At 38.2% G+C, this 27085-nt stretch overlaps 1 protein-coding gene and 1 long non-coding RNA gene across 4 annotated transcripts in view; one reads left to right on the top strand and one right to left on the bottom strand.

Moving 5' to 3' along the window:
• Positions 1–652: 652 nt before the first annotated feature.
• Positions 653–27085, bottom strand: LOC137230773 (uncharacterized). The gene is made up of 3 exons (XR_010946249.1): positions 26968–27085; positions 23452–23521; positions 653–2335 (listed from the first exon to the last, which is right to left on the bottom strand). It is a non-coding gene; the product is annotated as an uncharacterized lncRNA (long non-coding RNA).
• PGR (progesterone receptor) overlaps positions 24397–27085 on the top strand; it is a 99561-nt gene continuing 96872 nt past the window's right edge. Inside the window, exon 1 of one of the 3 annotated variants that reach the window (XM_067750795.1) lies at positions 24397–26800. In XM_067750795.1, coding sequence (XP_067606896.1) covers positions 25161–26800 — 1640 coding nt within the window. In that variant the 5' untranslated portion in view covers positions 24397–25160. The remainder of the gene's footprint in view (positions 26801–27085) is intronic. The other 2 variants (XM_067750794.1, XM_067750793.1) reach the window with 2 other exon arrangements.

Here is a 27085-nt window from a genome sequence, read left to right as displayed (position 1 = left end):
CAACCCCCTTAGGCTGCTCCACTTTTCCCTTCTGACATAGCACTATGACTTCCTAACATTCATGTCATGCACTTATTATTAGCATTTATTGTCTGGTTCTTCTTGCTATGACATAAACTCCACAAGGGCAAAATCTTTTGTTCACTGTGGTATTCCAAGAACCTAAATCAGTGCCAGTAATATAAAATATTTTCTGTAAATATTGGTAAATGAATGAATGAATTAGGTTATTTTATTATATGCATAAATGCACAAGAACTGAATTGGCCAGGAATGTATCAGAGTCATGAATAATGCAAGAAATTCATAGAGAATATGTCAGGATGGGGATTTCCTCTTAGCTAGAATTTAGCGCATTTATAGATGATGCTTTCTGCCTCCTCAGCCTATAAAGACAGGTGCTCCCATCCATCTCTAGAACTGCACTGTTCAATACTGCAGCCACTACCTATGGAACACTTGAAATGTGGCTAGCCTGAATTGAGATGTGATGTATGCGTAAAATACACACCAGATCTCAAACTCTGAGTATGAATAAAAGTAAAATATCTTATTAATATTTTCATATTGATTACATATTGAAATGGTGATTTTTGATATGTTAGGTTGTCTTAGTCTATTTGGACTTCTATAACAAATTACATAGACATGGTGAATTTTAAATAACAGAAATTTATTACTCACAGTTCTGGAGGCCAGAAAGTCCAAGATACATATATCGACAGATTTGATGTCTCGTGAAAGCCTGCATCCTGGCACATAGACAGCCATATTCTCCCTGTGTCCTCACATGGAGGAAAGGGACAAGAGTTTGCTGAGATCTTGTAAATAGAGCTGCAATGAACATTGTGGTACATGACTTTTTTTTTTTGCAGTATGTGGGCCTCTTACTGTTGTGGCCTCTCCCGTTGTGGAGCACTGGCTCCGGCCGCACAGGCTCACCGGCCATGGCTCACGGGCCCAGCTGCTCCGCAGCATGTGGGATCTTCCTGGACCGGGGAACGAACCCATGTCCCCTGCATCGGCAGGCGGACTCTCAACCACTGCGCCACCAGGGAAGCCTTCCATGACTCTTTTTGAATTATGGTTTTCTCAGGGTATATGCCCAGTAGTGGGATTGCTGGGTCATATGGTAGGTCTATTTTTAGTTTTTTAAGGAACGTCCATACTATTCTCCATAGTGGCTGTATCAATTTACATTCCCACCAACAGTACAGGAGAGTTCCCTTTTCTCCACACCCTCTCCAGCATTTATTGTTTGTAGATTTTTTGATGATGGCCATTCTGACTGGTGTGAGGTGATACCTCATTGTAGTTTTGATTTGCATTTCTCTAATGATTAGCATCTTTTCTTGTGTTTGTTGGCAATCTGTATATCTTCTTTGGAGAAATGTCTATTTAGGTCTTCTGCCCATTTTTGGGTTGGGCTGTTTGTTTTTTTGATATTGAGCTGCATGAGCTGTTTATATATTTTGGAGATTAATCCTTTGTCAATTTCTTCATTTGCAAATATTTTCTCCCGTTCTGAGGGTTGTCTTTTCATCTTGTTTATGGTTTCCTTTGCTGTGCAAAAGCTTTTGAGTTTCATTAGGTCCCATTTGTTTATTTTTGGTTTTATTTCCATTACTCCAGGAGGTGCATCAAAAAGGATCTTGCTGTGATTTATGTCACAGAGTGTTCTGCCTAAGTTTTCCTCTAAGAGTTTTATAGTGTCTGGCTTTACATTTAGGTCTTTAATCCGTTTTGAGTTTATTTTTGTGTATGGTGTTAGGGAGTGTTCTAATTTCATTATTGTACATATAGCTGTCCAGTTTTCCCAGCACCACTTATTGAAGAAGCTGTCTTTTCTCCATTTTATATTCTTGCCTCCTTTATCAAAAATAAGGTGACCATATGTGCATGGGTTTATTTCTGGGCTTTCTATCCTGTTCCATTGATCTATATTTCTGTTTTTGTGCCAGTAGCATACTCTCTTCATTACGGTAGCTTTGTAGTATAGTCTGAAGTCAGAGAGCCTGATTCCTCCAGCTCGGTTTTTCTTTCTCAAGATTTGGCTATTCGGGGTCTTTTGTGTTTCCATATAAATTGTGAATTTTTTTGTTCTAGTTCTGTGAAAAATGCCACTGGTAGTTTGATAGGGATTGCATTGAATCTGTAGATTGTTTTGGGTAGTAGAGTCATTTTCACAATGTTGAATCTTCCAATCCAAGAACATGGTATATCTCTCCATCTGTTTGTATCTTTTCTTTTGACGTGGCCCTTACAAACTTTAAAATTATATGTGTCCAAGGGCAGTACTGTTTGAAACAGCTCCATGACTAATGATGCAAAAATCCTATGAGGGAGATACCATTAATATTATCATTTGATCTCTGAAAAAACTAGAGTTCACCATAGTTATATAATGTTCATGGCCAATGAGCCAGCAAATTGTGAAGTCAAACTCAGTTCACTCTGATTCCTGAGTCTAAGCTCTTACCCAACATGCTATAAAGCAGAGTTAAAGGCATGTGCTAGAACACAATAAGCAATGAGGCAAATACATTAGCCACTGGAAGGTTGGAGTAAGGCCTGACTATGAAGGACACAAAGTGAGGAGTCCAACTATAAACTCCCACCAGAGGAAGATCAACAGCTAAAATGACTTTAATCAATAACAAAACTATATTGTCTCCATTTCTTTATCTCCTTCTACCACCGCCAATACAAGGCCTGCTTTCATTAAGGTCACCAGCGACCTCCAGGTTTCTGAATGCAATGAACCCCTTTCAGTTTCCATCTTACTTGACCTCACAGCACCATTAAATCATATCATGTGTACCTCATATAAGTGGGATTATGCAGTATTTGTCTTTTTGTTACTGGTTTATTTCATTTAGCATAATGTCCTCAAGGTTCATCCTTATTGTCACATAAAGCAAAATTTCCTTCTTTTTTAAGGTTGAATAGTATCTCATTGTATGCATATACTGCATTTTCTTTAGGCATTTATCTGTCAATGAACATTTTAGTTTGTTTCCACATGTTGGCCATTGTGAATAGTACTGCAATAAACGTAGGAGTGCTAATATGTGTTGTACACATTTAATGTATTAAAAATTTGTTAAGAGGGTAGATCTCATGTTAAGTGTTCTTATCAAAATAAAAATTAAAAAAAAATACAAGGCATATTATACCATTCTCCTTGAAACATTTGCTTCCTGTGGCTCAAAAGACTCAATTCTCACTTTCCATTGCCCTTAAGATAAAGTCTAAAACCATAACATAAACTTCAATGGCCTGCATGATCTTAGCTCTGCATACCATGCAGTCTTATCGCAAACCACTCTCCTTATATGAACAAGATGTCTTGCCCACTGCGACATTCCCATCACCTAGTGCAGGGCCTGGCACATTCAATACCCATTGAATGAAATGAAAGAATCCATGCATCACACCCTATCAGGCCTCAGTGACTGCTCTCAGGCCCTCTGCCTAGAACACTCTTTCATTCTTCCTTCCCAGGTCACATGCTGATCATTCTTCAGCTTTCAACTTTAAATCTTATTCAGGAAGGTTACATCCCTTCGTAATAAGAGTTAAGAGAAATCTTTACTTTGCTAACTTAGCACTTAAAATGATTTCACTTATGTCAATTTCAAATCTACCCCCAACACTACAAACTCTATACGCAGAGTTTGGATTTTGCTGTTGCTGTTTTAAGTGCTTTAATCACAAGATCTGGCATCTAGTAAAGACTTAATATCTATCTGATGAATAAATAAATAAATAAATAATGAGTAAATAAATACATAAATAATAAGATGGGTCATTACAAGTCTTTTTACCTATAGTTAAAAAGTAAAACATGATTAACATCATAAAGTAAATATTTTTTATCAATTAGAATAAAATCCATTATAATCCAACTGGAATAAAACCCAAAGTCACAGGTGATCATATCACAGAATTAAAAAATCTTTGATCCAGAAGGTGCATTAAAGCCTTCTGGTCTATCTTCTCTATTTTCTTCATTCATTCATTCTTTCTTTCTTTTTTCATTCATCTGTGTGGCAATTACTTATAGAGTTATTGTGGTGTAGAAATTAGGAGCATGGGCTCTGAAATCAGACTGCCTGAGTTTGGGTACTGAGTTTGCCACTTGTTAGGTGTGTGACATTGGATACATTACTTAATCTCTGTGCCTCAGTTTCCCCACCTTAAAATGGGGATTAAAAATAATATCAATTTTATAAAGTTGTACATGTAAAATGTTTAAATATTACCTGGTACATAGCAATACATAAAAATATTAGCTATAACTTTTATTACTGTTCTTCAAGCACTGTAATAAATACCAGGAATACATAAGTAAGACTGGAGCCCTAACTTCAAGTGCTCATAGCCTAATAGAAGAAGTTTAAAATCTAAGAATCTCAGGTCTAGAGAGATTTTACATACTACTGTCTTCTAATGAGAGCATCTCTTTCTTAACATATGGGGAAAATAAGTTTTATTTATATAAATGAAGTCATGTTATTATTAGCAGTAACTGTTAAGATTATCAATGCACCTGTGTTGTGCAAAATTTACTTATAAATAAAATATATTCACATATTCTTTTCTAGATGGGCATGTCAAATAGAATCTACTAGACATATTTAAATTAACCACATAATACTAGACAATACACTCCCCACAAGTGTGATGTAACCTTATTATTCATATTCCCTTAACTACTCCCAAGCTTTGTGTCCTTTTTATAACGTAAAAGGAATAATATATTTAATTTAAAATGCATAAAAGAACCAGGAGTAGTAATCTGGCTAAGAATACATAATATGAATCTAATTATGAAAAAAAATATCAAACTCCAAATAAGAAATGTTCTATTAAAAACAAACCAAAAAAGGACTGTATTTTTCAAAATGTCAGTGCAATTATAGACTAAGTCTGTGGATATATTCCAATTTAAAGAAGGCTAGAGAGACATGACAAATAAATGCAATACCTGATAGTAGACTCTCTGGTACTGAGCGGGAGAGAGAAATGCTCTAAAGGACACTTTTGGTCAACTGGAAAAATTGAATATGCATGGTATATTAGCTGAAACTATTACATATATTTTAAATTTATTGAAGTTAGTAACCATACTGTGGTCATGTAAGAGAATACCCTTGTTTTTAAGAAATATTCATTTAGGTATTTAAGAATAAAGTCATAATATATGCAAGTTACTCTCCAATGGTTGAAGAAAAAAACACATAGAGTATAAGTGATAAAGCAAGTGGGGTAAAATACTAACAACCATATAATATAAGTTTATTAATAAGCATAGGCAACGAGGTACAAACATTTAGGACAATAGCACTAGAAATTTTTCCAGGAATGTAGTATTCACCCTCATCATAAAAAGGTTTGAAAATATGTATTTTCAGAGATACTTAAACACCCCCAACAACAACAACAACAAAAACTTCTCTAAATAGGTATAGCTTTTTCATGTTGCTAAGGTCAACAAGTACCTATTTATAATAATCATTATTAATAATCAAATAACAATCTACAAAGACTAAGCTATTCAGATTACTTTAAGAAAGAGACATAGATGTAGAGAACAAACTTATGGATACCAAAGGGGGATGGTGGGGGTGGGATGAATTGGGAGATTGGGATTGACATATATACAGTACTATGTATAAAACAGATAACTAATGAGAACCTACTGTATAGCACAGTGAACTCTACTCAGTGCTCTGTGGTGACCTAAATGGGAGGGAAATCTAAAAAAGAGGGGATATATGTATATGTATAACTGGTTCACTTTGCTGTACAGCAGAAACTAACACAACATTGTAAACAACTATACACCAATAAATTTTTTAAAAAAAGAAAGAGTATAAAAAGGCCTCTAAGAAGCTAATATGATCTTACAAAGCTTATAAATTTTACTCATAGAAGCACTTTTCAAATTCCTTTTTACAAAGTGTTTTAAATACAATTCTAGCAAGCCTGATTATCTTGTTCTGAAATTCATTGTATCCTAGAAGTGTAAAATTAAAATGTATAAGGGTAGATACACAGACAATCACAAGAAGTGATATAATAAAAGGCAAAAAGACCATTTAAAATAACCACAAAAAGGGGCTTCCCTGGTGGCGCAGTGGTTGAGAGTCCGCCTGCCGATGCAGGAGACACGGGTTCGTGCCCCGGTCCGGGAAGATCCCACATGCCACGGAGCGGCTGGGCACGTGAGCCATGGCCGCTGAGCCTGCACGTCCGGAGCCAGTGCTCCGCAACGGGAGAGGCCACAACAGTGAGAGGCCCGCGTACCGCAAAAAATAATAATAATAACAAAAAAAAATAACCACAAGAATTCATAGTGTACAGGAACTAGCATATTTATGACCGGTTTATATAGGTCATTTATTAGCTGCCAAATACATTGGAATCCAACTATACTTCATGGGTGAATGCATAAGCAAACTGTAGGATATCCAGAAAATGAAATACTACTCAGAAGTTAAACAAAAAGAATTATTGATACATGCAACAACTTGAGTGACTCTTAAAGGCATTATGGTGAGTGAAAGAAGCCTCTCTCAGAAAGTTATATACTGTATTATTCCATTTATATGATATTCTAGAAAAAAAAATGATATGACAGAGAACAGATCAGTGGTTGCCAAGGGTAGGGTTAGGGGGGTGGGAGTGACAACAAAGGGGTAGTACAAGGAGATTTGGGTGTTACAATTTTACCCTGATTGTGGACTGATTACATGATCCATTTATGTGCTAAAATTCGTATAATTCTATGGCAAAAAGTCAACTTTATTGTATGCTAATTTAAAAAAATACATAGGAGAGAAATTGCCAGATCATAGGTTAGGTGTATGTTTAGTTTTATTTTAAAAGAATTCCAGACTTTTCTCTAAAGTGGTTAAATGTTGCATTTTATATTTTTACCAACAATAAATGAGAGTTTAAGTTGTTCCACATTCTAATCAAAATTTAGTATTACTAGTCTCTTTAATGTTAGTCATTCTAATGGGCATGGAATGATATCTTATTGTGGTCTCTATATGAATTTTTAATAGCTGCATATTCCATAATTTGTCAGTCTCATAATTAATTCAAACCACTTTCAAGGGGGTTCTTGACTCTCCCTTCCTATATATGCTCTCTTTTCCCTAGATTTCATTGCCTATAGACATCTAGATTTTTCCAGTCAACACATGCGGACTTATTTTAATATTGTTTTTCCAGAAAGCAGTTGACAGAGAAAGTAGGGCTGAAAACATGTGCTTACACAACCTTCTCCCATTTATTCAATTCTTAAGCATCATAAAGTTATACAATTTTGGAGATGTAAGGATCTCAGGAGATCACATTAACTAAACCTTTCATTTTACAAATGAATAAATGAAGGCCATAGAGATTGCATTGCTTTGCCTGGATCACATATCTAGCTAGTGTTATAATGTTTTAGAGTTGAGAATCATACCTTCAATGACGTTTACTGAGAAGAAATTTTAATGAATCAAAATTACTTTTAGGGGAATGTTCCAGCAATGTATTCATTCATATGACAAATATTTATTGAGTGCCTCTCAATGCCAGGCATTACGCCAGGTTCTGAGAATGTGAAAAGATACAGCAAGCATTCCCCAGAAACATAGAATCGAGTTGAAATACAAGTGTTTCTCATTCTGTTCTAAATGCCATGTGCTGTGCACAAAACACAGCACAGTGTGGAAAGTGTTCCAGTAGGAAAATAAACTTCTCTAATTGCACTGGGAAAGTCAAGGAAGGCTTCACAGAGGAAGTGATATTTGATTAAGTCTTTGAGTAAAAGGAATGGTGCTTCTATTTAAGATGAGATACCAATGGAATTATAGAGAATTTCTAATGTTTAAATTAAAATTACATATAAAAACAGAAAATATATGCAACCATTTCAAACACAGACACACTTCCAAATCTCTTGAGAAGTAGTTAGCATAAAAGGGAAGAATAGGACTTAACTGGTGGCACAGTGGTTAAGAATCTGTCTGCCAATGCAGGGGACACGGGTTCGATCCCTAGTCTGGGAAGATCCCACATGCTGCAGAGCAACTAAGACCATGCACTACAACTACTGAGCCTGTGTGCCACAACTACTGAGCCCGTGTGCCACAACTACTGAAGCCAGTACATCCTAGAGCCTGCAAGCCACAACTACTGAGCCCGCATGATGCAATTATTGAAGCCCACACCCTTAAAGCCCATGCTCTGCAACAAGAGAAGCCACAGCAATGAGAATCCCATCCACCGCACTGAAGAGTAGCCCCTGCTTACAGCAACTAGAGAAAGCCTGCGTGCAGCGAAGACCCAACACAGCCAAAAATATAAATAAATAAATAAATATAAATAAAAAGGGGAAGAATAACTGAAAACAAGCGAGTGACTTTGAAATGAGTTTGGTGAATGTTCTGGCAAAAAAAAAAAAAGATTGGAAGGCATCCCAGTGGGGAAGAAAATAATTTTCTTGGCTCAGGTATCCAAATCATCATGAATTGTGGATTGTTTTTAAAAGTCATAATAAAGGTAGGCACAGACATCTCATTTTGTTCTTAATTCTAAAAAGGCATATATCATAACTGGAGTTGAGCCAAGCAAGGTGACATAAACTGGTTAAATTTAGTACTATAATCAAATAAATTCATTGGACATTCCTAATTATTGCTTAATTTTTATATTTCTACATGGTAATTAGCCACAATTATTAAATAGTCATATTTGCAGTATTATTGTTACCCAATCAAACCAAGTGTTTGTAGATCCAGTTAACAAAAGGAAAAGGGGGACTGGCAGAGTGGAAAGTTTATAATATGCCTCCTAAAAATGTCATACTAACTCAAACTAGGTCTTCTACTCCTCTATCAGTAAGTATCCATAGACTTGGACTTCCAGGATTATCATCATCGTCATTATCTTCATCTATTATTGTTATTAAGCAGTTACAATCTAGTAAACCACATACCAGATTTTATACCAACTTTAGTATCTCAATGTATACCTACATGAACCTTAATAGATATTATCTAACCTACTTTAAAGGTGAGACAACAGCAGTACAAAGAATTTAAATAACTGGTCTAAAGTCATATGACAAGTAAAACAGAGGAGATATTGTAAAATAGGTTTCAACTTCCAGTAAAAACTTGATGGCAGCTTAGTTATGAATAATTCCACTTCTCCAAAAGGCCATAAGGAAACAAGGACAATAAGAAAAATGAAAATTTCATTTTCAACAAAGGCAGAAGGCAAAAAACACCTCCAAACTACAAATTTTGTGTATATATGCTGCCCACCTCAGAACTGGTAACAGAGCATTGCAGAAAACTGTGATGGGGTATTATAGAAGTCAAGGGGAGGAGTAGGAAAAACACTGGGAAAACAGACTAGCAGACCTGAGGAAGGACCCATTCTGAATGGGAACTACTATGAGCAGGGTTGAGGAGAACAATGGGAGGCGGATGAAGGGCTTAGAGGCTACAGAGGAATAGGAGATCATAAAATAATCAAAAACAAATCTTCCAAATTTAGGGAATCCCCAAAAGGCAGGTGCTGTCCCCTCATGGCAACAGCAGAGTAGAACCTGTAGAAGTTTAGGTATGGTAATAGAAACCTCCTTGAATTAAGTCAGGTTCAAGAAGTAGAGGAGACAGTCTTTCTTTTTCCCCAACATGTGCTTCCTGTAAAAAGATGGCCCCAGAAAATAAAATGTAATCAAGTGTGAGAAACAGAAAAGAAATAGACACCACATGCACACCACAATACCATGTTTTAAAAATGTGAAAAAAGCAATAAAACTTTCTTATAGAAAAAAATCCTTCAGAAAATATTATCAATAATCAGATGAAAATTGGAAACCAAAACTTCTTGGAGAAATAATGAAGCAATCACTATTCTGAAGGAAGATCACAAATCAGAAATACAAAAACTCAGGGAAGAAATGGCCAGAAAACAGTAGGTAATGATGTGACAACAGGAGGAGATGAATCAAGAACTTGAAAAACTGGGGTGAAAAAATAGAAGAAAAAAGGCCAAAAAATTTCTGAAATAAGACTAAATTTGAAGGAAAATAGAGACTGAAAAAGCCTTTGACAAAATTCAAACTCATTCTCATTAAACACTTTCGAGAAAATAAGAATAATGATAGAACATTGTTTGAATAAATTACAGTTTACGTGCACACAATGGATTACTAGGCAGTTGTAACTACTAATTACAAAGATCTGTATGAACTTATATAGAGTGATTTCCAGGAAATATTATTAAGTGAAGAGAGATACCTTTCATATAGTAAATAAAGAGAAACAAAAACTCTAAATTATCTCTTTATATTTACAGAAAGAAACACAGGAAGATAAACCTGGAGACAATAAAGTTGGTTACCTACAGGGGAGTATGATGAAGGTGAAAGGGACAAAAGAAGGCATGACATTTCTCTGAGTAAGTATAACTTTTTTGTAATTATGACTTCTGGAAGCATGTTAATATTCTACATATTCTAGAAATAAAAATAAATCACCAAGGGATGGAGGAACAAAAAATTAAAACAACTAAAAGCAAACTGAAACCAAGGTATACAACTATATTTCAAATGAATTACAATAATGCTAAAAAGAAAACAAAGGAACAAATCCAAACACATTTTAAACATGGTATTTAACTATATCTCTTCAGTTGGAGGAAGGAGGGGTGAGATGGGAAGGAACACCAAAAAACCCTGAATTTTTTGTAGGTAGTTTTATAGTGGTATCACTGCAGAAGAAGGGAGATACAAATGTAGAATGGGGGGCAGGCAAGGAAAACTCAACGGAGATGGATTGGATTTGGAGGTTTCAGTAAGAACAAATGATTTCTGATATCTTCATAGATAGATGATTAGATTATATAGTACATTATACATATATATTATATAGATCATGTATGTATAATAGATTACATATGCATATATGCACACACACATTTCTTAACTCTTGTCTGTTGAAAAGGCCTAGAAGCAAAGATGATACTCCAGTAGCAATCGGCACATTGAAGACCTAGGTATTGGTTTCTAATTGCATTTTCCACTAAAATGAACCAAGTTTCCTCTGAGAAATGGATGATTCAATGGCTGGAACAGGGTATGCAAAGTGATCCTAGAACATATTAAGCCATAAAGTAAGAAAATGTTAAAAGTAAATTATTGGGGCATGTTAAAAGGACAAAGGAGCTGGTGTACAGGAACTCCCACTGGCCAAATCTGGTACAATATGAGTACTCATATAAATACAGTATTGAAAAATAACAGTTTTAAATTTAAAAAATAGGAATTTTTTAATTCATTTTGATAATGAATAGGTTGGGCAGGTAGATGAATGAATGAATGAGGGAGAACTTTTCTGACTGATAAAGGTGGAGGGAAATTTGGAGTAGTAAAATAAAAATATTTCAACTGTAATAATAAGGATTGCAAGAGGAAAAGAGAAAATACATGGTGGATAAACTAAACAATACCTTGACCAAATGATCAAAATCAATACGGCAAATGAGGGGCAGATAAGCCATGAGTACCACCCAAAAGTGATGTTCTCAAGACACGATATCATTTCTGTAGTCCTCCAATTAGGGATACTTTACTTGAATATAATCATAAGGAATCATCAGAATAACCAAAATGAGGAATATTCTCTTTTTTAAAAAGTACCTGCATATTCAAAAGTCAGGAAAGAGTAAGAAAAGCTGAGGAGCTAGTTGAGGTTAAAGGAAACTAAAGATATTTGACAACTAAAGGTAACATATAAGCCTGAACTAGAGAAAAAATGTTATACAGAATATTATTTGATCAGTTGACAAAATTAGGAGTATGATGGTAGATTAAAGTGTTGTGTCAATGGTGAATTTCCTGAAGATGATAATCATATCACGTAAGAGAACGTCCTTGTTCTTAGGAAATACGCACAGTAGTATTTAGGAGTAAAGATATATGATTTGTGCAACTTAGTCTCAAATGGTTCCGAAAAAAATGTGTATCTATATCAATAGATATACAAATAGATATAATGCCGCAGATTAGATAGATGGGTTAGATTAGATTAGGTTAAGTGAACAATGAAGCAAACAGCACAAAATGTTGGGGAATCTGGGTGAAGGGTATATGGGAATTTTCTGTACCCTTATTGAAAGTTTTCTCTACATTTAAAATTATTTCCAAGTAATAAGGTCTTTTTTTTTTTTAACTGAAGGAAAACAAAGAACATAGACACTATGTGCAGTGGGTCGAATTGTCTTCTGCCCAAAAGACATGTTCAGATTCTAACCTCTGGTATCCGTGAATGTGACCTTATTTAGAAATAAGATCTTTGAAAAATAATGAGTTAAAGATCTTGAAATGAAATCACACTGGATTAGGGTGGGCCCTAAAACTCATGCCTGGTATACTTATAAGAAAAGGAGAGGACATAGAGAGACAAACAAAGAGAACGGCCATGTGAAAAGAGAAACAGGGATGAGAGTGATACAGATAAAAGCCAAAAACTGCCAAGAATTTCTGGGTGACACCAGAAGCTAGGAAGAGGCAAGGAAGGATTCTTTCCTAGAAACGTCAGATGAAGCATGACCCTGCTAACACCTTGATTTCAGGCTTCTGGCCTCCAGAACTGTAAGTGAATAAATTTCTGTTGTTTTGAGATGCCAAAGTTGTGGTAATTTGTTATAGCAACCCTAGGAAATTAATACACCATGAAAAATACAATAAGGGCTATAGATGGTAAATATCAAAAAGAAAGACAAGAAAAGAATAGAAAATAAATATATAAATCAGGCAAAAGAGACCCAATATTTGCATAAGTGGAATCTCCAAAGAAGAAGATAACAATGAAACAGAATATTTTAAATTATAATTAAAAACAGAAAATAATTGAATCTACATATTGAAACAGCACACCATACAGCACAAAATCTGATACAGAATCGTCAACGTGATATTTATCTTGGGAAGTTTATTAGATTTCAGTGACAAAGAAAGGTTCTTTCCGCAACCAGACAAAAACTTACAATGGAAAGAAAAAGACACAGGGGCATCAGACTTCTCTACTGTTAGGGAGCAGTACCTACAAGATACACAAGAAAAATAAGTCCCCAGGATTTTGTATTCAGCCAAGCACTCCTTCAGGCATAAAAAAAGAAGACCAACAATTTTGAACATGTAAGAATTTAGTGAAGATGTTCACCTATTGGAAACTACTTAAAGAAACCAGGATATGGCTGTAGAATCTTCAGCAATGAGCATTAGATATTTTTAACCAATGAAAATCTAAAATGAAAACAAACACTGAGATAAGGGTTATGGGATAGAATGTTATATTTATGAATGATATAAATTAAAAGAGAATGGGGATGAAAGGTAAAAAATAGAAAATGCTCTTTGACTGATCTATTTATATAAGGAAGAGCCCAAGAATAAAGCTGAAAATCAAATATAAGTAAAAACATATTAAATAATACAATAAGAAACACTAGGAAAGGTAACACTATTGATTGAAGCTGAGTTGTAGAAGACAGAAAAGGAAGAAGGAAGAAGATACAACATCTCTAACTGATATGTTATTTGAATTCTAATATTAAAATTAGGGGGTTTTCTTGGTTTGTTTTGTTTGTTTGTTTTGCCGAGCTGCATGCCTTGTGGGATCTTGGTTCTCCAACCAGGGATCGAACTGGTGCCCCCTGCAGTGGAAGCCTGGAGCCCTAACCACTGGACTGCAAGGGAATTCCCAAAATTAGTGTCCTTTATAAGTATTCACCATCATTTTCTCATAAATCCTAAAAATATGACTTAAAGAGAAAATATGTGGCTATTTCCATGATTTACATTAAGCATTTTTAATTCTTTAAAGTTTTTTATTATACAAAATTTACTTCAAAGCCTATCTCACATCAGACATTTTTTATAAGTACAGTATTTACTAATAAACTTTCTCTCATTTCTTCATGAATAAGGATGAAGACTTTGGGAAGAGAGATGAGAAGAATATGTGATAGAATGAAAACTGGCAGAGGACCAAAATCCATTGAAAATAACTATCTAGGAGAGTAGAGTTCTTGCCTTAAATGCAGGAACCAGACTGAGAAGCAGCACAGAGAAAAAGAAAGTATCAATAATAAAAAAGCGAGGGAGGTAGGATTACTTATAGCAATAAAACATAAATGACCATCCTAGTTTGAGATCCTGTCTTCTCTTTTATTTCTGCTTAGGTTACTATTTATGATGAGGAATACTATTGTGTTTTCTATTTTCTAAATTTAGCTACGCTGCTTATATTGTGCTTTCACAATTGGTGTTCTAAAAAGATAACGGTTTTTTAAGCCTAGATTTCCTCATTTTCAATGAATCGGTTAGTTTTTTTAAAAGTCAAAATAATGGATAAATGAAGTTTTTCTTTGGGAAGAATGAGTTTGGCTCACAACTGAAAAAATGCCTGCAGTTCCGGAACTGGTCAGGCATCAAGTAGGAATTTTTTACTGTTGCACCTGATCTTGCACTTTATATTTCATTTACTGTATATTTTGCAAGTTATATGGATTATATGGAAATACACTTTTTGGGGGTAGAGTGGAGGGATCCACTCCAACGTCCTTCTCAATGTTAATAATACTTACATGTAGTAGAGCTGCAAAACTAATAGAGAAAACCTTTTAATGTTTCACATATTATAGCTTTAAACTTAAAATTACCATAGTTCCTTATTTTTTTATTATTTTTTATTTTTGGCTGTGTTGTGTCTTTGTTGCTGCGCGTGGGCTTTCTCTAGTTGCGGCAAGCAGGGGCTACTCTTCGCTGTGGTGCACGGGCTTCTCATTGCGCTGGCTTCTCTTGTTGCGAAGCATGGGCTCTAGGCGCGCGGGCTTCAGTAGTTGTGGCATGCGGGCTCTAGAGCGCAGGCTCAGTAGTTGTGGCGCACGGGCTTAGTTGCTCTGCGGCATGTGGGATCTTCCCGGACCAGGGCTCGAACCCACTTCCCCTGCATTGGCAGGCAGATTCTTAACCACTACGCCACCAGGGAAGCCCCATAGCTCCTTATTTTAACTTCAACTATACAATTACTATTAATCTTCTGATCAACCTCATAAGGAAAGTATTATTTCTGGTGTTTAATGTAGGAAAGACAGCTATTTTATACAGCATTTGTTGTTGTTTATTTTAGCAAAATTACCCAGAGCAGTACTATATTCCTTTCCCCCTTTTTAGATAAATTTGAAGTTTATAAAATTTTAACAAATGACATATTAAACAGTATCAACTATAGGTTAACTATGATAGAACTTTAGTACCTGTATCAGCCAACCATTTCTCATCCTATATCATTCCATATAAATATAGATTTTTAGTGGTAATTTGGATTCCTAAAAATCATTACATTAAAGAGAGAAAACTAGACTGTAAAATTAAATATTTCAGAACTGTAATATAAGTGATGTATGTAAGTGCATATAGTTCCAAGGACAGAAAGATGTAACAAATGTACCTATGTGTGAACTCTGGACAACTATAGGCTAAACTGTAGAACAAAAAAAATGAGTGCCAGAGGCAGTAATTAGTGCATAAAGTTGAAGAATAATTCAAGGTACACAAAAGGATATATGGAGTTGATCGTCATTTAAAAATATCATATTAGAATTACAAGTGTGTATAAATGTATGCATGAAAAATAATTATTGTTAAGATAAATTGTGAAGTTGTATTTACTATAGGTAGTTATATTTATTGTATATAAGTATATATTTATACTTATATACAATAAGAAGTTATATTTACAATAATTACAATAAGTAATTATTTTACTATATTAAAATAAGTAGGCTATTAAATTCATTCATAACTGAGTGTGAATTTCTTTCTCAGTTTAGATTAAGTATCATTTAGGATTCTGAGCAAAATGAGACTTTGAATAATGTCAGATGTTATTTGTTGAATTCACATTCCAACTTTTGCTCCTTTCTAACATAACCCCAATTTTGGTAGCAAAGTACTCAGAACAGTGGACTCAGTTGCAGGAGATGAATCACAATTAATCTAATCAAATTTTCCTTTGAGTAACTGGTTTAGTGTTGCACAGATGACCCAGTTCTAGCCAATAAGTCTTGATAGGATGTCTATGGGGTCGGCTTCTGGATAAGGTTTTCTTCCTTGATTTAAAGAAAAAACATGCCAGGAGAAACTTTCCTTATTCCTAATTTTGGATGCAGTTATGTGAGACTCTGATGCCATTTTTGGGCACTAGGGGACAAGAAAGAGATAAAACCCAAGCCTCTGATGCCAGCTGACTGGAAAGATGGAGAGTTTGGAACCCTGAGGACATTACTGAGCCATGATTAACCAACCCTAGAACTACTATCCTCCAGACTTCCTGGCATGTAAGATAATAAATAACTGTTATATAAGTCACTTTTTATTGAGTATCCTGTTACTTGGAGCCAAAATATATCCTACCTGACATGGGTATAAAAAGCAGGTATTATCTAGTGGATGGTCAGTACATCTGTGGAGGGACCTGAATAACCCAAGAGTTGTATGGAGCACTGGGTTCAGAACTGAGGGGAATGTGTCAAGCAGGTTACAGAAGTGACCTTTATGTACTCACTTCAAGGACCAACATTCACCTACAATCATCCCTTTGTAAATACAGACGGATTCTAGCTCTCAAAGTTGTATAAACAATAAAAATTTCCAAACTAACCAAATCATAGGTCTAAGTGGCCTGATATGCATTTCTGAATGTGTTCATGTTTCTGAGGCCTCAGATCAAGCAAACATTTCTACACTATTCCATGAACCCTGTCAACTACCAACACTATAAACTGTAAACAAATAGAGAAACACAATATGTAAAGTGAAAAGAGCACTAGATTTGAAATTAAAAGCCATAGTAGTGAGTTCTGACTCTATTAATTACTAGGTCTAAGACGCCAGGCTTCAATTTTCTCATCTCAAAAATTGAGATAATAATACTTATATCATGAAGTTTTCTGAGCATTGTATGTGATAGTGTAGAAAATGTGTGTGTGTGTATATATATATATACACACATATGTATATATACATGTAAATATATAGTAAAATAACATACAAAGCAAACTGTTTAATGATATTCTGAAGGCAGACATCTGTAAAATGAATGAATGATTCCTTTGTTCACTATAAAAACTGGATTAAGCTTGTCAAAAGTCAATCATCTTTTCAAGTTTAAAAAAGCTTCATGGCTCTCTTTGCATGTTATATCCACTGCCATAGTGGAGAGACAACACGAAAGAACAGCTGATACCAAAATACATGTATTTGTGGAGACAATAAATTTTATTGTACTTTTAATTTTATTTTATAAATATGAAAATATGCCATTTATTTCTTGGAATTCATGATACAAAAACCAAAGTCATTGTAAGAGAAGACAGCAGACCAATATTGCTCATAAACGAAGACTTAACAATTCTACCAAGCTTTTAACAAATCAAATGTGATATATAAAAATTACATCATGACTAAGTAAGATTTATCCCAGGAATACAAGGTTGGCTTAACATTAAAAACTCAATTAATGTAATTCACCATATTAACAAATTAATAAAGAAAAGACATAAGATCATCTCAACAGAAAGATCATTTGACAAAAAAGCACATCTACTCCTAATAAACCTCTCAGCAAAGAGAGGTACTTAGGAATAGAAGGGTACTTCCTCAATCTGATAAGGGGAAATCTATGAAAAAATCTGAAGCTAACATCATACTTAATGATGAAAGACTGAATGCTTCCCCCCATAAAATCAGAAAACCACCAAGGACATCCACCATCCATCATTCCAATTAAAAAATCAATTGTATTTCTAAATACTAGACATGTACAATATAAAACAAAAATTAGGCATAATTATAAAATGGTCTCCAAAATTTTCTCCCCACAGTGTACATGATTTGTATAATTTCCTCCCCTTGAATGTGAATGAGGTGGTCAAAATGATGTTCACTCCCATGATTATGTTACATTTCTGGCAAAAGGATATTTGCTGATGTATTATAATTAAGATCCCACGTTGGTTTATTTTGAGTTAATCAAAATGGAGGTTATCTGGTGAGTCTGACTTAATCAGGCAGAAGCCCTTAAAAAGCATGAATAACTATCTCTTGCCAACCTTGAAGAAGATGGAAGCCAGCATGAGTTTGAAAGCTGCAAGGAACTGAACTCTGCCGCTACCTGAATGAACCTGGAAGAACAGGCTGAGCCCCAGATGATAATGCAATCTTGGCTGATGCACTGATACAGCCATGTGAGCCCTGAGCAGTGGATCCAACTAACCCATGCCCAGATTGCTGACCCATGGAAACTGTGAGATAATGACTGGGTGATGTTTAAACCATTAAGTTTGTGGTAATTTATTTCTCAGCATACCACTGAGCATACCACTACGTTATCTACTAGAATTGTTAAAATTAAAACCACTGACCATACCAATTGTTGTCTGGGATATGGAAGAATTAGAACTGTAATATACTGCTGGTGGGAATGTAAAATGGTACAACTACTTTGGAAATTGTCTGGTAGTTAAATGTACACCTACTAATTTATCCAGCCATTTCATTTCTGGGTATTTATTCATGAGAAAGAAAAACATATGTCCATACAAAGACTTATACACACATTTTTGTAGTAGCTTTACTTGTGATATTAAAAAACTGGGAAAAATTCAAATGTTTATCAACACATAAACGAACTATGGTATATCCATACAATAGATTACTACTCAGCAATAAAAAAAGAGCTAATGAGACATACTACAATATAGATCTTAAAATAATTATGCTGAGTGAAAGAAGCTAGATGAAAAAAGCATACACTACACTGTACAAAATTCTAAGAAATAAAAGTAAATGTAGAACACATTTAGCACTCAGATATTCATTTCTAATATCATTTTCCAATACATGGCTGATTCTAGGACTGGGGCAGTAAATAGACAAGATGAGTCTAGGGCATCTTGTAATGCCAGAAATTAAGAAAATGCTCAAACACACACATGAACACACACACACACACACACACACACACACACACAAGTTCCCAATGCTCAAGGCTGGAATAATTTGAGCAAAAAAATAGATTATAACTCAAAGTATAAAATAAATATCCATGAGTCCATACTGATATAAATAAAAGACTGAATAAGTTAGTAAATGGGGGAGAAAAAGTAAATCTCCCATGCAGAAGAATTCCAAATTAATTATGTAGATACTCTACCCTAAAGGAGGGAACTAGTAACTCCTTACACGCCCACACTCTCTTAAGTGTGGGCTGTTCATAGTAACTTCCTTCCAAAGAGCACAATATGGTAAGAGGGGAAAAAGAGTAACTATGCAGAGGAGAAAACTGACAAATACTACTTCATCCAGGTGATCAAGGTCAACGTCAACAGTGATGATAAGTCATATTGACAGTGTATACCTTTGATATGTTGTGATGAATATGGCACTTTACCACTGTAATTTGCCTCCCCCAAATCCATAACCCCAGTCTAATCAGGAGGTAAACATGAAATTCCAGTAGAGGGGCATCCCACAATATGCCTCAGGACTGCAAAGTCATCAAAAACAAGGAAAGTCTGAGAAACTGTCATAGCCAAGAGGAGCCTAAGGAGACATAACAACAATGTAATATGGTATCCTGGATGAGATTGTGGAAAGGAAAAAGAACATTAGGTAAAAGCTAAGGAGATCTGAATAAATTATGTATATTAGTTATTAATAATGTATCAATATTGGTTCATTAATTGTAACAAATATACCATATTAACATAAGATGGTAATAAGAAAAACTATGCAGAGGATATATGGGAACTCTGTACTATCTTCTTAGTTTCTCTGTAAATCTAAAACTATTCTAAAAAGTAAAGTCTATTAATTAAAAAATTAAAGCACAGTCCTAAAAATCTATGTGTATATAATTTAATACATTTAATAAATCAGATATAAAGTTAAAAAAAAAAACTAATGTATAGTGACAAAAAGTAGATTAGTGGTTGCCCAGCAATCCATAAGGAATGACAGGGATAGGAGAGGATAGAAAAATGAAGGGATTAAAAAGTGACATGAGGAAACTTCTAGAGGAAAAGGGTATACTTATCTTTTTTTGTGGTGATGGCTTCACAGGTATATACTTATGTCAAAACTTAACAAAGTGTACATTTTAAATATAAGCAGCTTACTTTATGACAATTATAATTTAATAAGCCTTTTTCTAGTATAAACAAAAAAAAAAACCTTCCAAATTTGAACTATCTTCTTAAAAAATAGTCTGTAGAAACATTTGGAGTTAGCCCTATCACACCTGAATTTAACCAGTGAGTTTTTTTTCTTCGAGTTTTATTGAGATATAATTGATATACAGCACTGTATTAAGTTTAAGGTGTACAGCATAATGCTTTGATTTACATACTTCATGAAATGATTAGCACAATAAGTTTAATGAACATCCACATCTTATATAGATAAAACATTAAAGAAATAGAAAAAAATATTTTTCCTTGTAATGAGAACTCAGGATTTATTCGCTTAACAACTTTCATACATAAGCAGTGTTAATTATATTTATCATGTTGTACATTATTTAGCACTTATTTATCTTATAACTGGGAGTTTGTACCTTTTGACTGCTTTCATTCAATTCCACATCCCCTGCCTCTGGTACCCACAAATCTGATCTCTTTTCATATGAGTTTGTTTGTTGGTTGGTTTATTTTTGAAGAGTAATTGACCTACAACACTATGTTAGTTCTTATTACACAACATAGTGATTCAATGTTTCTATACATTTCGAAATGATCACCATGATAAGTCTAGTTACAATACGTCACCATACAAAAATATTACATAGTTACTATATTCCCCACACTGTGCATATCATATCCCTGACTCATTTATTTTGCAACTGGAAGTGTGTACCACTTAATCTCCCTCACCTATTTCTTTCATACCCCGTCACCATCATCCCCTTCCCTCTGGCAACCACCTGTTTTTTCTCTGTGTCTATAACTGTTTCTGTTTTATTATGTTTGTTCATTTGTTTTCTTCTTTTAGATTCTACATATAAGTGAAATCATACAGTATTTGTCTTTCTCTGTCTGACTTATTTCACTTAACATAATGCCCTCACAGTTCATTCATGTTGTTGCAAATGGAAAGATTCTGTTCTATGGCTGAGTAATATTCTATTATTTATATATACATATATATATATATATATATCATACCTTCATCTTTATCCATTCAGCTATTAATGGGCACTTAGGTTGCTTCCATATCTTAGCTATTGTAAGTAATGTTGAAATGAACATAGGGGTACATATATCTTTTCTAATTAGTGTCTGTGTTTTCTTCGGATAAATATCCAAGAGTGAAATTACTGGATCATATGGTAATTCTATTTTTAACCAGTATATTTAACTAGTGACTTTGTTTCACTCAAAGATTCATATTTTTAGGAATTCTTGTGCCAACAATGCTAATCACCCAGCATCAAATTTCATGGCATAATGGTGATTTAGGATATGCTGAGCATCTTTATTATTGTTTCCTTACTTCAAGACTTTCAGTCTTATGGAAATATCCTAGTCAGACTTGTCTGGTTTGAGGGAATTTTTATAGTCAATCAAAATTAAGCCAAATAGGACTTCCCTGGTGGCGCAGTGGTTGAGAGTCCGCCTGCCGATGCAGGGGACACGGGTTCGTGCCCCAGTCCAGGAAGATCCCACATGCCGCAGAGCGGCTAGGCCCGTGAGCCATGGCCGCTGAGCCTGCGCGTCGAGGCCCCAACAGTGAGAGGGCTGCGTACCGCAAAAAAAAAAAAAAAAAAATTAAGCCTAATATAGTGTGTCATTTAAAATGAGACTTAGTGCCAATTTTACGGCTGCAGCAACCTGGAACCCACATTCTGAGCCATTTGCTATTTAAAAATCATACTCCTAAGAAGTCTGGTATTTGAGGCATTTGATTGCCTGGGATCAAATATGGCTATGCTACTTATTAACTTAATAATAATGGGAAACTCTGAGCTTCAGTATTCTCAACTATGAAATGCAGATAACAGTACTTACTTCATGGGACTGTTGAAGGATTAAATAAGTTAACACATGTAAAAGTCGTAGAAGACTACCTGGCAGTGCTATCCAGATTCTACAAAATCTACAGATTCTATGGCACTAATCATCAGGGAAGTGTAAATCAAAACCAAAGTGAAATACTACTTCACTCACACACACTATGAGGGCTATAATGAAAAGACAGTAACAGGTATTTCTGAGGATGTGGAGAAATTGGAACCTTCCTACACTGCAGGTGTAAACATAATATGTCCAGTCACTTTGGAAAACAGTCTGCAGTTCCTCAAAAGGTTAAACCTAGAGTTACCATATGACCCAGCAGTTCTAATCCTATGTATATATGCCAGAGAAATGAAAGTATATGTTCACACGAAAACTTGTACATGAATGTTAATAGCAACATTATTCATAACAGCCTACAAGTAGAAACAGCCCTAATGTCCAACAACTGCTAAATGGACAATCAAACATAGTATATACATACAATAAAATATTATTTAGCAATAAAAAGGAGTGAAGTACTGATACATGCTACCATGTGGCTGCACCTTGAAAACATTATGCTAAGGGAAAGAAGCCAGCAAAAAAGAACACATATGGTATGATTCTATTTATATGAAATGTCCAGAATAGGCAAATGCAGAGAGAAGGAAAGTAGACTCAGAGGCTGTTGAAAGGTTTTAAGGGAAAATGAGGAGTGACTATTAATAGTAATAGTCATACCTTCATCTTTATCCATTCAGCTATTAATGGGCACTTAGGTTGCTTCCATATTTTATGGTACCCACATAAGGGTAATGTAAATGTTCTAAAATTAATAGTGGTGATAGTTATACAACTGTGCATATGTTAAAAACCATTGAATTGTAACTTTAAAACTGGTGAACTCTATGGTATATGAGTTATATCCAGTAAAGCACGTTAAGTGGTTTAAAATAGATTGGAAAAGGGAAAGCCCCAAAGCAACAATAACAGTATTAATAATAATAAATTAGTTCATCTCTCTAGCCTTATCTTCTTCCATTCCCACATTTACTCTATGCTCTATCCATAATGGCCTCCTTGCAGTCCCCATATTATGTCTTCCTATTTGATGTCCTGTGAACATACTATACCTGCTTCCTGGAGTTCTCTTCACCCCTCCTCTACCCGCCTAACTCCTTTATATTTAAAATTAGTCGGTCGGAGTAAGCTAATGGTTGGAAAAATGGATTCCAAAATCCAATGGCCTAACATGATAAAATTTCTCACTCATGTAGACCCTCCCCAGGTGATTCAGGGATCCAGGATCCTTACCTCTAGTAGCTCTGCCCTTCCTGGAGTCTTGGAGTCTTCCAGTGTATTCTCTAAACCTGGCTGAGAGAATCTGTGGGGCATCAGCACAGACAGAACTTCGAGGAATTTTCCAAATGATTAATTCACTTTTGAACATGGTATATTTAAGATGATGTCAGGATACCCAACGGTCTTGGGTTCAGCACAGAGATAGTTAGTTTATAACTCTGCATCTCAAATATATTGCACTACTCCCCACTGTCTCTACCATATCCTCAGGAGGCAAGAGGTGATCTGCTTAAAAAACTCAAAGATTATTTTAAAGAATAAGAATGCCGAGGGGAGAAAAATACAATGTAACACCTCTATTGAGGAATTTACGATGTAGCACAGGATATAAGCTGGAGCTAAAGAAAACTTTCCTTAAAGTGCTATTTGTTAAAAGTTGGAATGCATTCCTTAGGACAAATCAAAGTGTGACACACAACATCCAAACTTCCTGTACATGTAGGTAAGTGTTATCAACTATCTCCCACTCCCAAATTTCTCTGCCACATTGAGGACTGTTCACGAGGAGCAGGACATGTTGGTTGTAGCAATTTGAAAATACTCACTTTTATGGAAGTCATAAGAGAGAAAATCTCTTTCATGTTATTTAGGATCATCCTTGATACGTTTATTCTAAAAAATAATACACATAGCCAAATATTTTCCTCTATGTAAAATCTTTACAAAACTGAAATCCTGAGAATTCAGCTTCTGATAGAATCCATTCGCTTTTCCAGTTAGATTGGGCATAATTCTTAACTGGTCGTACAAAATCTAATATGCTTACGAAGTTCCAGCCCACAGTACCTGTTATTCAGACTAGCGGCTGGAAATACCAACTCCACAATTTCAGATCTGGTCCATAATTGGGGCAGGGAGGGACTTTGGGCGGGGCCTCCAGATAGGGAGGAGGCGTTGTTAGAAAGCGGTGGGGCTAGTCTACTGGCTGTCACTACTCCAGTTAAGCCTAGTAATATTTGAGTGAGCGAGGGTCTGGTGTGTGAGCAGCATTCTCAGTGAGAACTAGTTTCCCTTGGCATTTGAGTGGAATCTGCAACTATAGGCGTTTCGTCCCCCCGACTGCCGAGAAATGTGAGAGCTGCAGAGATGGTTGTCGCCAGCTATAGGGAGCCGGCAGAAACAAGGCTGCTCCTGAGGATGGGCTGTGCCGAGAGGCCAAAGTAGCCCCAGGGTTTTAGTGAGAAGGGAAGTGGAATGCAGTCGGGGATTGGGAGCAACACGGCACTGAAGCTGGAGAAACAGTGTAGAGAGAGAGCCGCTTTGCATCGCTTTCGAAGCCGCCGCCACTCGAGTGCCGACTTGTGAGTACTCTGCGTCTCTGTCCGCAGACTGAAGTCGGGGAACTCTCTTGGAGAACTCTCCCAGTTAGGAAGTGAGATCCCTACAACTGCCTTCGCCTGCTCTCCCCACCTGCCTCAAGGACGGAGCAACTGCCACCCCTCCCCTGCCTACCGGACCGAGGGCAAGGGCAGTAGCTGATCGGTGCCGCCCCCTTCCGACCCAGGAGGTGGAGATTTCACCCCCCTCTCCACCGTCCGGTCCAGCCAAATTCAACACCTATTTCCTCCCCCCGCTGCTCTTGTATTCCTGACACCCCCTCGTCCTTCCCCTATCCCTCCTCCCCAGAGACAGGGGAGGAGAAAAGGGGAGTCCGGGTCGTCATGACTGAGCGGAAGGCAAAGGATCCCCGGGCTCCCCACGTGGCGGGCAGAGCGCCCTCCCCAACCCAGGTCGGATCCCCTCTGCTGGGACGCCGGGACACAGGCCCCTTTCAGGCGAGCGAGATCTCGGACGCGTCACCTACTGCCTCGGTCATACCCCTCTCCCTGGACGGGCTGCTCTTCCCTCGGCCCTGCCAGGGTCAGGACCCAGACGGGAAGACTCAGGACCAGCAGTCGCTGTCAGACGTGGAGGGGGCGTATTCCAGAGTTGAAGCCACAGAGGGTGCTGGAGGTGGCACCTCTAGACCCCCAGAAAAGGACAGCGGACTGCTGGACAGTGTCTTGGACACGCTACTGGAGCCCTCGGGTCCTGGGCAGAGCCACGCCAGCCCGCCCGTCTGCGAGGCCACCAGCCCTTGGTGCCTCTTTAGCCCCGAGCTTCCCCAAGACGCCCGGGCTGCCCCTGTCACCCACAGGGTATTGCCCCCGCTCATGAGCCGACCAGAAGGCAAGTCTGGTGACAGCTCCGGGACGGCAGCTGCCCAGAAATTGCTGCCCAGGGGCCTGGCACCGTCCCGGCAGCTGCTGCCCCCGACGGCCGGGAGCCATCACTGGCCCGGGGCCGCAGTGAAGCCCTCTCCGCAGCCCCCTGTGGTGGAGGTGGAGGAGGAGGATGGCTCCGAGTCCGAGGGCTCCGTGGGTCCACCTCTGAAGGGCAAACCCCGGCCTGCGGGAGGCCCAGCGGCCGGAGGAGGAGCCGCGACCGCTGCTCCAGGGTCGGCCGCAGGAGGCGTCGCCCTGGTCCCCAAGGAAGATTCCCGCTTCACGGCGCCCAGGGTCGCCCTGGCGGAGCACGACGCGCCAGCGGCGCCCGGGCGCTCCCCGCTGGCCACTACGGTGATGGATTTTATCCACGTGCCCATCCTGCCGCTCAACTCAGCCTTCCTGGCCGCCCGCACCCGGCAGCTGCTAGAGGGGGATAACTATGACGGCGGGGCCGCGGCAGTCAGCGCCTTTGCCCCGCCGCGGGGCCCGCCCTCGGCCTCGTCCGCCCAGGTCGCGGCCGGCGACTTCCCCGACTGCGCGTACCAGCCCGACGCCGAGCCCAAGGACGACGCATTCCCGCTCTATGGAGACTTCCAGCCGCCCGCCCTGAAGATCAAGGAGGAAGAGGAAGGCGCCGAGGCCGCCGCTCGCTCCCCGCGGCCGTACCTGGTGGCGGGTGCCAACCCCGCCGTCTTCCCGGATTTCCCGCTGCCGCCACCTGCGCTGCCTACGCGAGCGCCGTCGTCAAGACCCGGGGAAGGGGCGGCCGCCGCCGCACCTGTCGGTGCGTCTGTCTCGCCCGCGTCCTCGTCGGGCTCGACCCTGGAGTGCATCCTGTACAAGGCGGAGAGCGCGCCGCCCCAGCAGGGCGCGTTCGCCCCACCACCCTGCAAGGGGCCGGGCGCGGGCGCCTGCCTGCTGCCGCGGGACGGCCTGCCGTCCACCTCGGCCTCGGCCGCCGCCGCCGCCGCCGGGGCGGCCCCAGCGCTCTACCCGCCGCTCGGCCTCAACGGGCTCCCGCAGCTCGGCTACCAGGCCGCGGTGCTCAAGGAGGGCCTGCCGCAGGTCTACCAGCCCTATCTCAACTACCTGAGGTGAGGGCCCGGGGCGGGGCGCGCCCGGCGCGTCGCGAGAGTAGCGGTGCGGCCGCTGGCCGCCGCCAGCTCCCGGCCCTCAGCGCCCGGCTCCGGCTCCCCCGAGTGGCCGCGAGGGGTGGGTGGCCGGGGCGGGGCACAGCACAGGTTGGCTTCCTTTTCCTTACCTCTTCTCCTCATTTTTTGGGGGGACATCAAGGGGGCGCAGAATATGCTGTTTCTGGAGCGTACCTCCCCGATATTATGTTTCTACACTTTTCAGATCTGCGCAATCCCAAGACAAGA

This window comes from Pseudorca crassidens, chromosome 9 (genome assembly GCF_039906515.1).
Source record: "Pseudorca crassidens isolate mPseCra1 chromosome 9, mPseCra1.hap1, whole genome shotgun sequence".
Classification (NCBI taxonomy): Eukaryota; Metazoa; Chordata; class Mammalia; order Artiodactyla; family Delphinidae; genus Pseudorca; species Pseudorca crassidens.
The sequence above is the reverse complement of the archived record's forward strand: the minus strand, read 5'-3'. Positions and strand labels throughout refer to the sequence as shown.